This window comes from Zootoca vivipara, chromosome 3 (genome assembly GCF_963506605.1).
Source record: "Zootoca vivipara chromosome 3, rZooViv1.1, whole genome shotgun sequence".
In the NCBI taxonomy this organism is placed as follows: domain Eukaryota; kingdom Metazoa; phylum Chordata; class Lepidosauria; order Squamata; family Lacertidae; genus Zootoca; species Zootoca vivipara.
The window spans coordinates 41,648,623-41,660,792 of NC_083278.1; the positions used below are offsets into that span (position 1 = coordinate 41,648,623).

A 12,170-nucleotide genomic window follows, 5' to 3' on the forward strand; every position below is an offset into this window, starting at 1 on the left:
GTTTATAGGCCACTTTTCAATGTAAATATGCACAGTGACTCATAACAGCACAAATTACTTTGTCAACAGGTAGTTCCCATCAATATATACAATTTACTTTGGGTCTACATATATAGCTAGTAATATTTTAACGATTTGAAAGTTTGTTGCTTATTGTTAAAATAAACCCAAGGTATGAAATATCTAACTTTTGTTAAATATATTGTTTTTAACCTCCCCAACCCATTACCTATTACAATATTCAACAGGAATACAGAAATAAAATTTACATATACCCTTGATAAATAAAAATCAGTATAAAAACCAACAAACAATAAAGCTTGGAGAACACACAAAAATGCATATTTGGCATAAAATTACTTTCTTACCTTCAAAAACTTCTGGTGCCATCCAAGCAGCACTTCCCTTATTGTTGGTCATGTGTGTCTGAATATCACAGGCTGTACCAAAATCACAGATTTTTAAAACTGTCCCCCCTGCCACCAAGAGCAAGCTGTCAAACAAACAGAATAGTTTAGGAATCTTGTGACTAAATACGAGTAGTTGCTGCCCTGAGCTCTTTTGGGAGGAAGGGCGGAATAGAAACTTAAAAAATAAATAATGTTACTACACTAAGGGTGCAATTCTATGACTGCTGGGCAGGTGTTACAGGAGCCATCTGCTCTGATGAAGCGGGAACTCTTATGTTGCCCACTGCCCCCTCTTAGGTGATGCTGACCCATCTGATGTCCTAGTTCAACCAGTGATGGAGCTCTGACATCAGCAGGGCCAAAAAAAGCAAAAGGCTGCTGAAAAGTAGTTAAGATCTGAAAAATCCAAAGTCTTCTGGTCCTCTAACCCCCTCCCTCCAGAGCCCCAAACTGGATGGAGGTTGACACACTTCTGAGAGGGTCTAAAACTGTTTCTTCCCTTTTCTTTCCATTGTTTTCAGTGGGAGAGAAAATGAAAAATATAGAGTTGTGGGTTGTTGTTTTTTTTAAAAAAAATACAGGCTGGGAACAGAGCATTAATCTGTACTTACTACTGCCCTAAGGCAAGCCCAGGAGGGGGCTGGATTTGTATTTCCCTGTAAGGCAGACATTTCAAGATTGCACCCTGAAATTCCATGCTCCATTGGGGAGAATGATGCAAACTTGCCAGAATGAGTTTTCTTAGAGAATTATCATGTTGTTCCAAGCTATTATCAATCACATATCAGAATAAATAATGGAGCGCTATAGAGGGAGTTCTTCCATAACTTTCAATATATTTTTTAAACATTATTTTTAATGTTAATTTTAAAGAACAGTTTCGTAGAACTGGGTATCTGATGTTATACAAACACATGCTTTGCATGTCGCACAATGAGCACTTGTGCTGAATACCCTATTCCCCGCTAATAAAAAGCACCATAATATGAGCATAGTATCTGCTTTCAGATGTGTTGTAAGCCATTTATCCTCTAAGATGGGTGGGGGTGGGAAGAAGACTACAAGATTTATTGTGAATGTTAAGAGGCTTAAACAGTGCCCAAAGACCTACTTTGGTGGTTTTAGGTCCCTGTGAATGAGAGCCTTCGGTTTCATGCTATGAAGGTATGCCACTCCCTGGGAACACTGTAAACACCAACTCATTGCATGTGCAGCAGTGTAGTAAGGCAGAGGTTCAGCACCATGTAGGACTGAAAAACAAAGTTACAAACTAAAAAGAACTTAATTGCACATTAGAGTTGATACAAAACAAGAATACCAAATCACAAATCTGAGTCACTGTTTGTTTCTAGCAGCATTGGACACAAAAAGGTAGCCAATTTAATTTGTGAACTCCACCACTGATGTGAAGAAAAAGTTACAAACATATTGGGTCTTGGAGTAACTCTATTTCTAGGACAAAACACAGGGCCAAACTGGCAGACTAAGAATGTGTGCTCAAAGTCATTTGTCTTGAATGGCATTTGCGGTAATGTGAGAGTAGCTCAACAACTATTGTGTCCGGATTTTCACTTTTTGAAATATGGCAACTCTAGGTAATGCAATATAAGGGATGCTTCACTATGAATACAATTCAATCTCTCTGTTCATAATACCACAAGTGAATATGCTTTGAGTGGCTTTGTGGTGACTTAAAAGATGTGGGTTCAGTAACTGTATACTCATAGTAAAGCAATTGCACCACCACAGCATACCTTGTTGATGACCCCACCTCCTTGCTTAGCCAATTTTGTTATATGAAATATCTTCACAACTTTAGGCCCAATACCAATGGAGTTCATTAATGGTAGTTGAGTAGAATACTTAAAAAAATACATATCAGAACTCGCTATTAAGTAGACAAAACAAGAACACATGAATTCACATTATAAAAATCAAACAACACTAGAAAGAAATTTTCACTTCTACAGCTTTGGATTTATAGTGCAAATTTCTAAATGCAACCCTGCATTTTAGTTAAGTGTTTTGGACAATGCAACTCAAGAGAGAGACTCACCATTATAGAGAGAACCTCCTTCAGCATATTCCATAACAAGACAAACCTTTGTGGAAAAATCAAAGTGTTAAGTTAGAAGATACTTTTGATTTTTATGTAGAAGAAAATCTTTAAAATAGGAATGTTTTTGAAAAGTTTCCCATCTAAACTGCTGCGTGGATTTGTGGGTTCCAAATTGCCTGATCTTGTTTGTGCAGCAGCAAAAGTGACTTGGATAATATTCATGATCTTTTTTTTTATTTCTGATCTTTGCAGATAGCTTCATACATACAGTTTGCTGCAACTTTGATTTCCTTCTGTTCTTACACAATATCCATCCAGCCCTACTTTACTGATGCACACATGGGTTTGTGCATATTCATGAAACACAGCACACACAAAAATCTGGGAAACCTGATTATTCTAGGTTTATTGCTAAACAAATAGCAATATAGGTTTATTGCTAGACAAATAGCAATATACACACATTTTCATAATAAAAAGGGGGAAAGTCAGTGCAGTATGTGCAAGTAAGCCAACAAAGGAACTATTTGCTCTCATATTCTCGCTTAATGCAAGCAAAACTTTTAATCATCATAAAATATTTAGCCTTACAAAAATATTGTATTGTGATCTCAAAAACAGAAGAAGTGCAACTTACTGGGTTCAAACAAGCTCCATATAACTTGACAATATTAGGATGGTTCACACGTGACAACTGTCGAAGCTGAAATTTAAGAGAAATAATGCATTTAAAGGCTACGTCCTTAATTTAAAAAGTGATCTTTTCTAATAGAATAGAACAAATCTTTATTGTCATTGTTCCCTTGCGGGAACAACGAAATTTCTCGGTTGCTGTATCAACTCAGATAAGACACTCCATATGAATTTAAATACTAATCTTTGCTCGTGTAGGATTCATAGCTGAATGCTAAAACTGGTTTGATGCTGTATGGTATTTTGCACAGACCTGGAGAATGAGCTGTGGTTTAGTTAGCACAAAGCAGATACCTCACCTAACACAGAGATTTTTTTTTTAAAAAAATTACTACCAGTTACGCTCCCCCATGCAACTTTTCAGTGAGGACTGCTATGACTATCTTTGGATAAAATTTGTGTTATCTGTGGTGACCCTTGGTTGCTACTACTCTGCTAGTGACATGTATTTGCATGTACAGAACAGCACCTGAACATAAATCAGGTTGAGCATAAGAACAGGTTCCAGAAACACATTTAGCAGATTAGCCTTTGCAAGCATTCAGTTCTGGGTGATCACTGTCCCAATCATAGCATGATGTGAGACCACTATCCCCAAGTCCTCTCACCACAGAAAACTCTGGAGGGGGAACTCATGGCTTCTGATTGCCATTAAGAATGAAAAGTGAAAGGGTGACCCCACCCCCTGTCCGAAGTCACAGCACATACAATAGGGGAGGGATAGGTGGAGACCACAAATAATGGCTGCCTAATCTACACACATTAAAAACTCTGTAACATGTGTGTTTTAATTGTTTTGAAAAGTGCATTAAATTTGCTATAGCTCACAGTCACCATCTAGTGTCACAATTGTATATTGCACTTTACAACACATTCAAAATGTTTTATTTGCAGCTGAGCCCCTGGCCTAATTTCACATCAATATGCATCCTTTGAGAATAACAATAGTATTTAGCTATAGGTAGAAAATGTATAGATGTGTTACATGGCAGATAATGGTAGTAGTGACTGGCAATCCTAATCAACACTTTACACAACAGAAGCAAGGCTTGGACACTCCACAGTACCCGAGTACTCCAATTCAGTCCAGAAAGAGAAATGGGATTTCATCCCACTCCAGATAAAAGGCATGGAAATTTGTACCAGGCCTTTGGCCACCATGGTTCTGTCTCTCAGGTTTATCCAAGCAGTTGGACTGGGATGGAGTAGAAGCTTCCTTTCAGTAGCTGGACTGGACAAGTTAAGGTCAATGTTCCTGCCCTCATATGAAAAACCAACTACAAGCATGGCTAATAACAATTACAGCCAGTTATTTGCCCATTTGTGTGAGTCAGGCCTATTGTAGGCACACTATGCTTAATAAGGTATTTCTGCATGTTTAAATAGAGTGTACTTGCAATGGACCACTGTACTAGAGCGTACCACCAACAGAAGTGGCATAAGAAATGTGGCACACAAACCTCTCTCTCACCCCCCACCCCCTTAAAAATTAAGTGTTGATCATCTGATAAATAAGTGTACATATTCAAGTAGTTTGTCACTTTGAGTGATCTGGTTTAGATCCAGTCGCTTCCCGATCTCATTTCTATGTGTGGTAGAAAACACACCTTCCCTCTCCACCCTTCTGACACACCCTACTAAAATGTGACACCCACATCTAGTGTGACAGGAGTTACCAGCAGGCAGAGTAGGAATGCACAGTCCCATTTCCCTCACCACTGGTTGTAGGGAGAACATAGAGGGAAAGTAATATTTTAAATGGGCCAGCGTGACTAGAGAAGCAGGACACCAATAACTCTGCTTTAGTAGTTTGCAGAGTTGTTTTATTCTAAGCAAATGTGGTTGACAGAATCTCTCTACAGACAAGGAGGGATTCAGTCTTTAATCAACTAATTGAGTTTGCAATATTCCCAAATACAGGTGTTGGGACTACAATTCAGAGGGTTCTTGGAGTCAACTTTCTAGTTTGTCCCTCATCCCAACAGAGTCCTGAATACACCCCCAGAGGTGTAGAAAATTTTCAAAACACAACTCACAAAAAATCTTAAAGGAACATTTTATGACACAGCAATAGAATTATGAGTACCAATACAAATTCACAATATTGTAAAGTACAATTAGAGTTACTGTACTGCTTTACTGACTGAAACAGTACAGTTCTCACAAAGTCCTATTTGGGGGGTTGGTTGATTTCTCTTCCAACACAGCCTAAATAAAATTGTTCTGAAAACAATAGGCTACCTGTTAATTAGATTAAAAGAATGTTAAAAGAAAAAATATACCTCTACTATGAAGGCTTTTCGTTCCGATTCACTTTCTATTTGTTTAATGGCGACATCTTTTGCTCTCCATTTTGCTTTGCAAACTACTCCAAAGGCTCCTCTTCCAACAACCTATATAAAAAGGCAATTGGAAACTTCTGTTACATATTTCAAACAAACCATCTGCATAGCTCATATTTTTTTTTCTTCCTACTATAGAATGGCATGGTAAAACATTTATGTTGTGAAAAAGACCTGCACAACTCATGGCTTGCAAAGATACCTCAAACCCAAAATACATTAATCACAGTCTGCCAGATGCTTGGCAACTCCTGTTTTTGCAGTCTCAGGCAGGCAACAAACCCAAGAGTTTTAAACAAGCTCCTGCAAACCACCATACCTGGATGGTGGTTCATCTTCAGCTTTTGCGATCCTGCTGTGCAGATCTCTCCAAAATAATTTCCATCTCTGTATACGCCATAACTTCTTTCTATCCTAAAAACCTTTCTATACAGGCATTGAATGATTATCCTTAGTCTCCAGAAGTGTGCAAATTTTTAAGAAATGAACCTTGGGGGTCTTATGCTTCCTTACACACTTCCCATCATTGACACACCAATTTTTTATTTGAATGCAAGATCTCCCGGAGCTGAGAAAATGTGTCACTTCTGGCTACCTAGTGTTTATGAAGCTGAATGCATATGAAAGTTTGTAATTCATCCAGGAGATGTGATAGCCCAGATGGAAAAGGTTAGTCCCACAAAAATCAACAGGGACTACTTGCAAGTAAACTTGCAGAAAGGGTTTTGACTTTATGATGACCCTTCCAACTTAAGATACCAAACCTATATTCAGTAGATACACAGCTTTAAAGTGATCCCACCACTGATGGGGTGTTTAGTTGTTCTTTAAGTCTTGTTGATTTAAAAAGATTTTGAAGACCAATCTGTTCCAAGTGGCTTTTACGTGGTTTCATTGGAGATAATGTTGATTTACTGCTTTAATGCTGTGTTTAGTGATAATTATTTTATACTGGCTGTTTTATATGGTAAATTCAGAAGCAGCCCCATGTGTAACGCATTGCAGTAATCTAATCTAGAGCTTACCAGAGCATAGACTACAGAATTTAGGCTATCCCTGTCCAGATAGGGCTGGGCCACAAGTTGAAGCATATGGAAGGTACCTTGTGCCACTGAGGCCATCTGAGCCTCAAACAGCAAAGGATCCAGAAATACCCACAAGCTGCGTACCTGGTCCTTCAGAGGGCATGTAACCCCATCCATCCAGTCTAGGGAATCACCCACTAAAATCCCTTGGCCTTATCTTTTATTTTAAAATTACATGTGTTGAGGTTCCCTAAACAAGTGTGTGCATTGGGGGTGGCGGCCTTTAAATCTTATTGCGACTCAAATCTTGAGGTAATGCCTCAGAACTAGTTATTCAAGCCATAGCTCAGCTTTCATGCTTGATAATGTACCACTGACTTATTAGTATTATTATATTTTCAAACCTTCTAAGGAATTCAAGGTCGCTCCCCATTCCATCCTCACAACATGCCTGTGAGTTATGCCCAGAGATGCGGATCAGCTCAAGATCATTCACTGAGCTTCACAGCCATGTAGAGATTTGAACCCCAGGCTACTGGTCTAAGGGCAGCCCTTTACATACTACACAACCTTGACCGCCATATATTGTCTTTATCTCACCAATGGGTCATGTGTACAAATAGCATGTAAACAACTAGAGGGTGTTTGGGGGGGGGGGAAGGAGAAGGTGCAGTTTCAGGAAAGCCTCGATACAAATTTGTGATCCTACGTGTACACTGTACTCCATGGGGCTTACTCTCAAGTAATTCTTAGGCACAGGATTACAACCTCGTGTGTGCATGGGGGCAATGCTGACTTCGTGCAAACGAGCTTGCCATCCTATATATGTATCTATATATCTCCAAGGAGGAGGAGGGTAAGTGTCTTTGGAGTTACGTGGGACTTACTGCCGAGTTGAGTTACCAAGTGTCCCTCCCGGCGCCCTCTCCACCTGTGGGGACTCACCTCTTCCACCTCAATCTCTTTGTAGTCAATTTCTTCGAAGTTGAGCACCGGGGGGGTTTCAATCATGTCCGCGGAGTTGGCAGAAGACATCCCTCCACTTCCAGCGGGTGAGTGTGAGTGTATATGGGGTGTGTGGGGCTGCGCGTCTGGAGGGAAAGGACCGGGGCGCAGAAGGGCTCTTCTCGCGGGGCCTGGTTCCCCGGGACCCCCAGCCCACCTCAGCACTCAGCGGGGGACGGAGGGCCCGACGGAGGCGCCTCCTGGGCCGCGGAGAGGCCTCATACGAGGATCTTCCGCCGGGGCTTTATTGGGGCCACCGGGAAGCCCAGGCCGAGGGGGCCCGGCTCGGCATCCTGTGCCCCCAGACGGACGCAACCTCCGCCTCCACCACCAACCCTGGCTTCCCTCCTTGCTCCGCTCTTGCAGGCCGCGGCCTCTCCTCGGTCGGAGCCTGGGAGTCGCGTCGGCGGCTGCGTCCCCCGCCCCCGCCTCGCAGAGGAGGAGGAGGTTGAATGAGAAGGACGAGGAGACGCCGCAGCCGCCGCTCAGAGCCCAGCACCCGCCTCGCCCGACATCGGAGCCGCTTCGCGGAAGGGACTTTCCCCACACGGCGCGCCGCCTCTCCCTTTCCGGCTACTGAGGAGGCCCGGCCAGGGCCACGGCCTGGCAGGACAAGCGGCGGCGGGCAGCAGCGGCGGCGGCACTAGCTGCTCCTCCTCTTCTTTCCTTTCGCTCGTTCGCCGCCTCCCTCTTCCCGGAGCTGCTCCGCCTTCCTGCTTGCTTTGCCGCCTCCCAGAGGCCGCCGGAGGAACCCGCGATCGACATTTCGCATCGCTTTCCCCGAAGCCGCGCACGGGCAATGGCTTTTCTCCCTCCGGGAGCCGGCCAAGAGGCGTGAGGGTCACAAGGAAGTCGCCCGCCTCGGCTTTCAGTGGCCTGGTGCGAGAGAGAGCGGGGACTACGAAAGCAAAACATGCAAGCGCATGTCTCCCTTAGGAGAAGTACTGCTCTCTTGTACACCTCTGAGCAGCAGCAGGACAGGCAGAGATTTTAGACGGGATGCTTTTCCGCTACCAATGCACCAACGCGCTAGGTAAGAGCGTTGCCAAACAGGGAGAGACTCTGCAACTGTTTGCATCATCTTCCTTCCCCGTTTGTATGTTTAGCCTTGGGTCAGGCACCCCCAAACTTCGGCCCTCCAGATGTTTTGGACTACAATTCCCATCTTCCCTGACCATTGGTCCTGCTAGCTAGGGATCATGGGAGTTGTAGGCCAAAACATCTGGAGGGCTGCAGTTTGGGGGTGCCTGCTTTAGAGCAAATGTGACTTGATCCACACCAACAAAGTGACAGTGATGAAGTCCCAAGCTACCCCAGAGCCAGTCGCCTGCCTCAGCATGGATGTTGAAGCCCCCCCCCCCCCAAAAACCCAGCAATATGGGAGTCCTAAACCAGGACCGAAACGAGGCTTTTTGTCAATCTGGTCAAAGACCCAGTTTGGCACCTCACCCCCCAGATACATGTTTGCGTACTTACACATACATACATGCATGCATGCATGCAAACAAACAAACAAACACACCCCTCAACACATTTATCCATAAAGAACATAAAAAATAGTCAATATATCATTTCAATACAAAGGAATCCTAAGAAGCATTATGACTGTATGACCAAAGGGGAAATGAGCAATCCCCCCCCAGTAAAAGCAAATTGTTTGTCAAAAGCAAAATAAAAAAATTCCTTCAGTAGCACCTTAAAGACCAACTAAGTTTTTATTTTGGTATGAGCTTTCGTGTGCATGCACACTTCGTCAGATACCTGCATGCACACGAAAGCTCATACCAAAATAAAAACTTAGTTGGTCTTTAAGGTGCTACTGAAGGAATTTTTTATTTTGCTTCGACTCAGACCAACACAGCTACCTACCTGTTTGTCAAAAGTAGAACTTCCATGTGCATCAATGGTTTATCTGAGGTCAGGTTTTGAACAGGATTTATCTGATCACAGGATCATTAAAAGACAGCATTTCTATAAGATCAGCCAAGGCACTCTGGTTTCCCTTTTTCTCTTTGAGGCTTTTTGCCACCCACCCCTCTTCTTGGTTCTGAGAAAACCCTTTCAATAACTTTTGATGTGTAAATTTACTCCTGAGTAAGCTTCAACAAGATTCATTTCAATTTTGTTTTTGTTTGATTACTCACTTTAGGAAATGATAATTTTGCGGCAATTTTAGGCTCCGTGTAAGGTGGAAAAAATGCTTTTTGCGAGTCTAAAGTAGAAAGTGTCCTTTCATTACAATCTCAATGCAGTAGCAAACTCACAGGGGATCCTATCTTCTGCTTCACTGGGGAGAGCTATGCAATCTCTCCAGATTTTCCAACTCTCCCTGCATCATGTTGTAAATGAGCCTTTTTCAGCTTCTTAGGGGAAGGAGGGTGCTAGTGGCTGCCTTCACTTTTTCATATTTTTCTCCAGCTGAAACCCAGACATGCTGGGAGCCTCAATGGTGCCCCTCTGGAGGCTTCACCTGGGGCAGAAACCCTGGCTACACCCCCTAGCTCTGCCTAAACACAACCTCTGAGATTAGCTCTGTCAGCTCAGGCAGGGAGACTGCTGGGCAGTGAAGCAGGTAGTAATCAGTGAAATCTCTAACCTGTCCTAATTGCCCAATGCCAGGAACACACACACTAGAGCCCCACAACTGGGTAAAGAACCTGGAAAGAGAGAACCTAGAGTGGGGGCGGGGAGAGAATTTCTGTAGACAACCGTAACTTCCCCTCCCTGACCCTCAAATCTGCCCTGATGCTGCACCAAATATCCAGATGGGCACAGCTGAATGAGACCAACTCCTCCCTGCTCACCCATCCAGCTCTCAGTGATATAGGACAAGATGGTGGAGGAGGGATAGGCCTGCTGGGATGCTGGGTGGAGATTGGTCCCATGGGTTGCCAGGGGAAGACTGACTTGAAACTGTGGTGCTTCTGAACCGTGTGGAATTTGGGATCTCAAGAGGCCTCCGTGGCTAGGAGTGCTTTTAACAGTTTTAGCTGGTACTCCAGCTATGACCATTCCTGAGCTGGTATAACCTGATGATAGTGGTCCATGCACTGGTAACCTCAAGACTTTATAACTGTGACACACTCTATGTGGAGTGCATCTGGTCAGAAGCCGCTAGCAGTGCAGAATTGAGAAGCCAGACTGTACACAGGAACAGGCTACTGGCAACATAGAATCATAGAATTGTGGAGTTGGGTCAGCTAGTTCAATCCCCTGCTGTGCAGGGATCTTTTACTCTTTTGTTGAAAGAGTTGCACTGGTTGCCAATTTACTACTGGAATGTTTGTACATGTACTTATTTCAAATATTTAATTGTAGTAGAATTCAGATTTTTTATTTTTGCACACACACCATATCTTTTGGTTACAAAGTTTGTTGTTAAGGATTATTTGTGCCTTGGTTGTTTGTAGGCTATATCTGGAGTTCTGTCAGCATAGTTGTTTCCTGCTGTTGGTGGATGATCTTCAGTATAGGATTGCACTCTACATTATAGAGCAATCACAAACATGTATTCTCAGAAGTATTCTTCTTTATTGAATGCTATGCAGTCTTAACCATACCTTCTCTACTGAATTGAGACTTAAGTGGAGTTGGGCTTGTAGCCTTAGGTACTACAAAAACATATTCTGATTTTCTGAACTCACGTAGCAAATCATACAGGTCTGTAAGTAACAAATTTGTCCAGGTTTAACAAAAAAATTGGATAAAACTATTTACCTCCCCCCCAATCAGATATTGGTAATAATATTGACAGCAATATTATTGCACTGTATGTTTACCCGAAGATGCATTCATAATATTCATTTTCTTTCTCTTTTAAATTTTAATTTGATTGAACACTTTTCAGATACTTCAACACCGTAAAACCAGGATATAACTAAAATAAAGCACACAGAAAATGAAATACCTGCTACTTTGCCTTTTCTAAAACTTACTTCCTATTCAGTATCAAATATATTTCTTCCCACAAGGTGGTACTGTGGCACTACTGTTCTATGAAATCTTCCCCTTTACGTTACTTAATTAATTCATTTCTGAAACCAACTTCCAGAAATCTTCAAAATAAAAGAGTTAAAAAAATTAATCACCAAGTTGCCAAGTTTTTTAAAAAAGTGTTTAGTCTTGTTAGTACTTTTGTTTTTACATTGTAAACAGTATTTATACATTTTATTACAAAACAACTCATTTGCAACAATATATCCTTTTAGTTTTAAAAACTTGAGCAGTATCTTCAGCCAGATGATTAAAAAATTATTATTATTTAAATGTGAGAAACTTTTGTTGGAAACTTGGGCTGAACTGTTAAAACTGCTAGGTGGCAAACGGTCCAGCTGAGCTCTCTATGCCTGTTCTGATAACATCCTGAATCATAACTGGTGCAGTGATGATTTTTTCCCTTATACTTCATAACAACTGTAGCAAATATGATGAACTTGCGTACCTAAGTACAGGTGGCAACCATTTAGCACGCATCCAATTGATGTGTGACCACCAGTGTGTGTGTTTTCAGCTCCAGATGGGGTGAAATGGGTGTGTGGCAGGGGTGGAACGGGTTTATGTGCAACCACTGACATGGACAATGACCTGGAATGCAACCCCTGTGTAAATGGGGAGTTGCCTGTAAATAGGTCCATTT

At 42.2% G+C, this 12,170-nt stretch overlaps 1 protein-coding gene across 4 annotated transcripts in view; it reads right to left on the reverse strand.

Annotated features, from left to right (window-relative positions):
• The window catches only part of MAP3K7 (mitogen-activated protein kinase kinase kinase 7), a 35,524-nt gene extending 27,327 nt beyond the window's left edge, over positions 1-8,197 (reverse strand). For 3 of the 4 annotated variants that reach the window (XM_060272601.1, XM_060272600.1, XM_060272598.1), the window contains exons 1-6: positions 7,475-8,196; positions 5,445-5,555; positions 3,107-3,172; positions 2,467-2,512; positions 1,522-1,660; positions 369-493 (exon numbers count right to left, since the gene is read on the reverse strand). In XM_060272601.1, the coding sequence (XP_060128584.1) occupies positions 369-493; positions 1,522-1,660; positions 2,467-2,512; positions 3,107-3,172; positions 5,445-5,555; positions 7,475-7,564 (577 nt within the window). In that variant the 5' untranslated portion in view covers positions 7,565-8,196. Of the gene's footprint in view, positions 1-368; positions 494-1,521; positions 1,661-2,466; positions 2,513-3,106; positions 3,173-5,444; positions 5,556-7,474 lie in introns of all 4 variants that reach the window. The other variant, XM_060272599.1, reaches the window with a different exon arrangement.
• Positions 8,198-12,170: the final 3,973 nt, after the last annotated feature.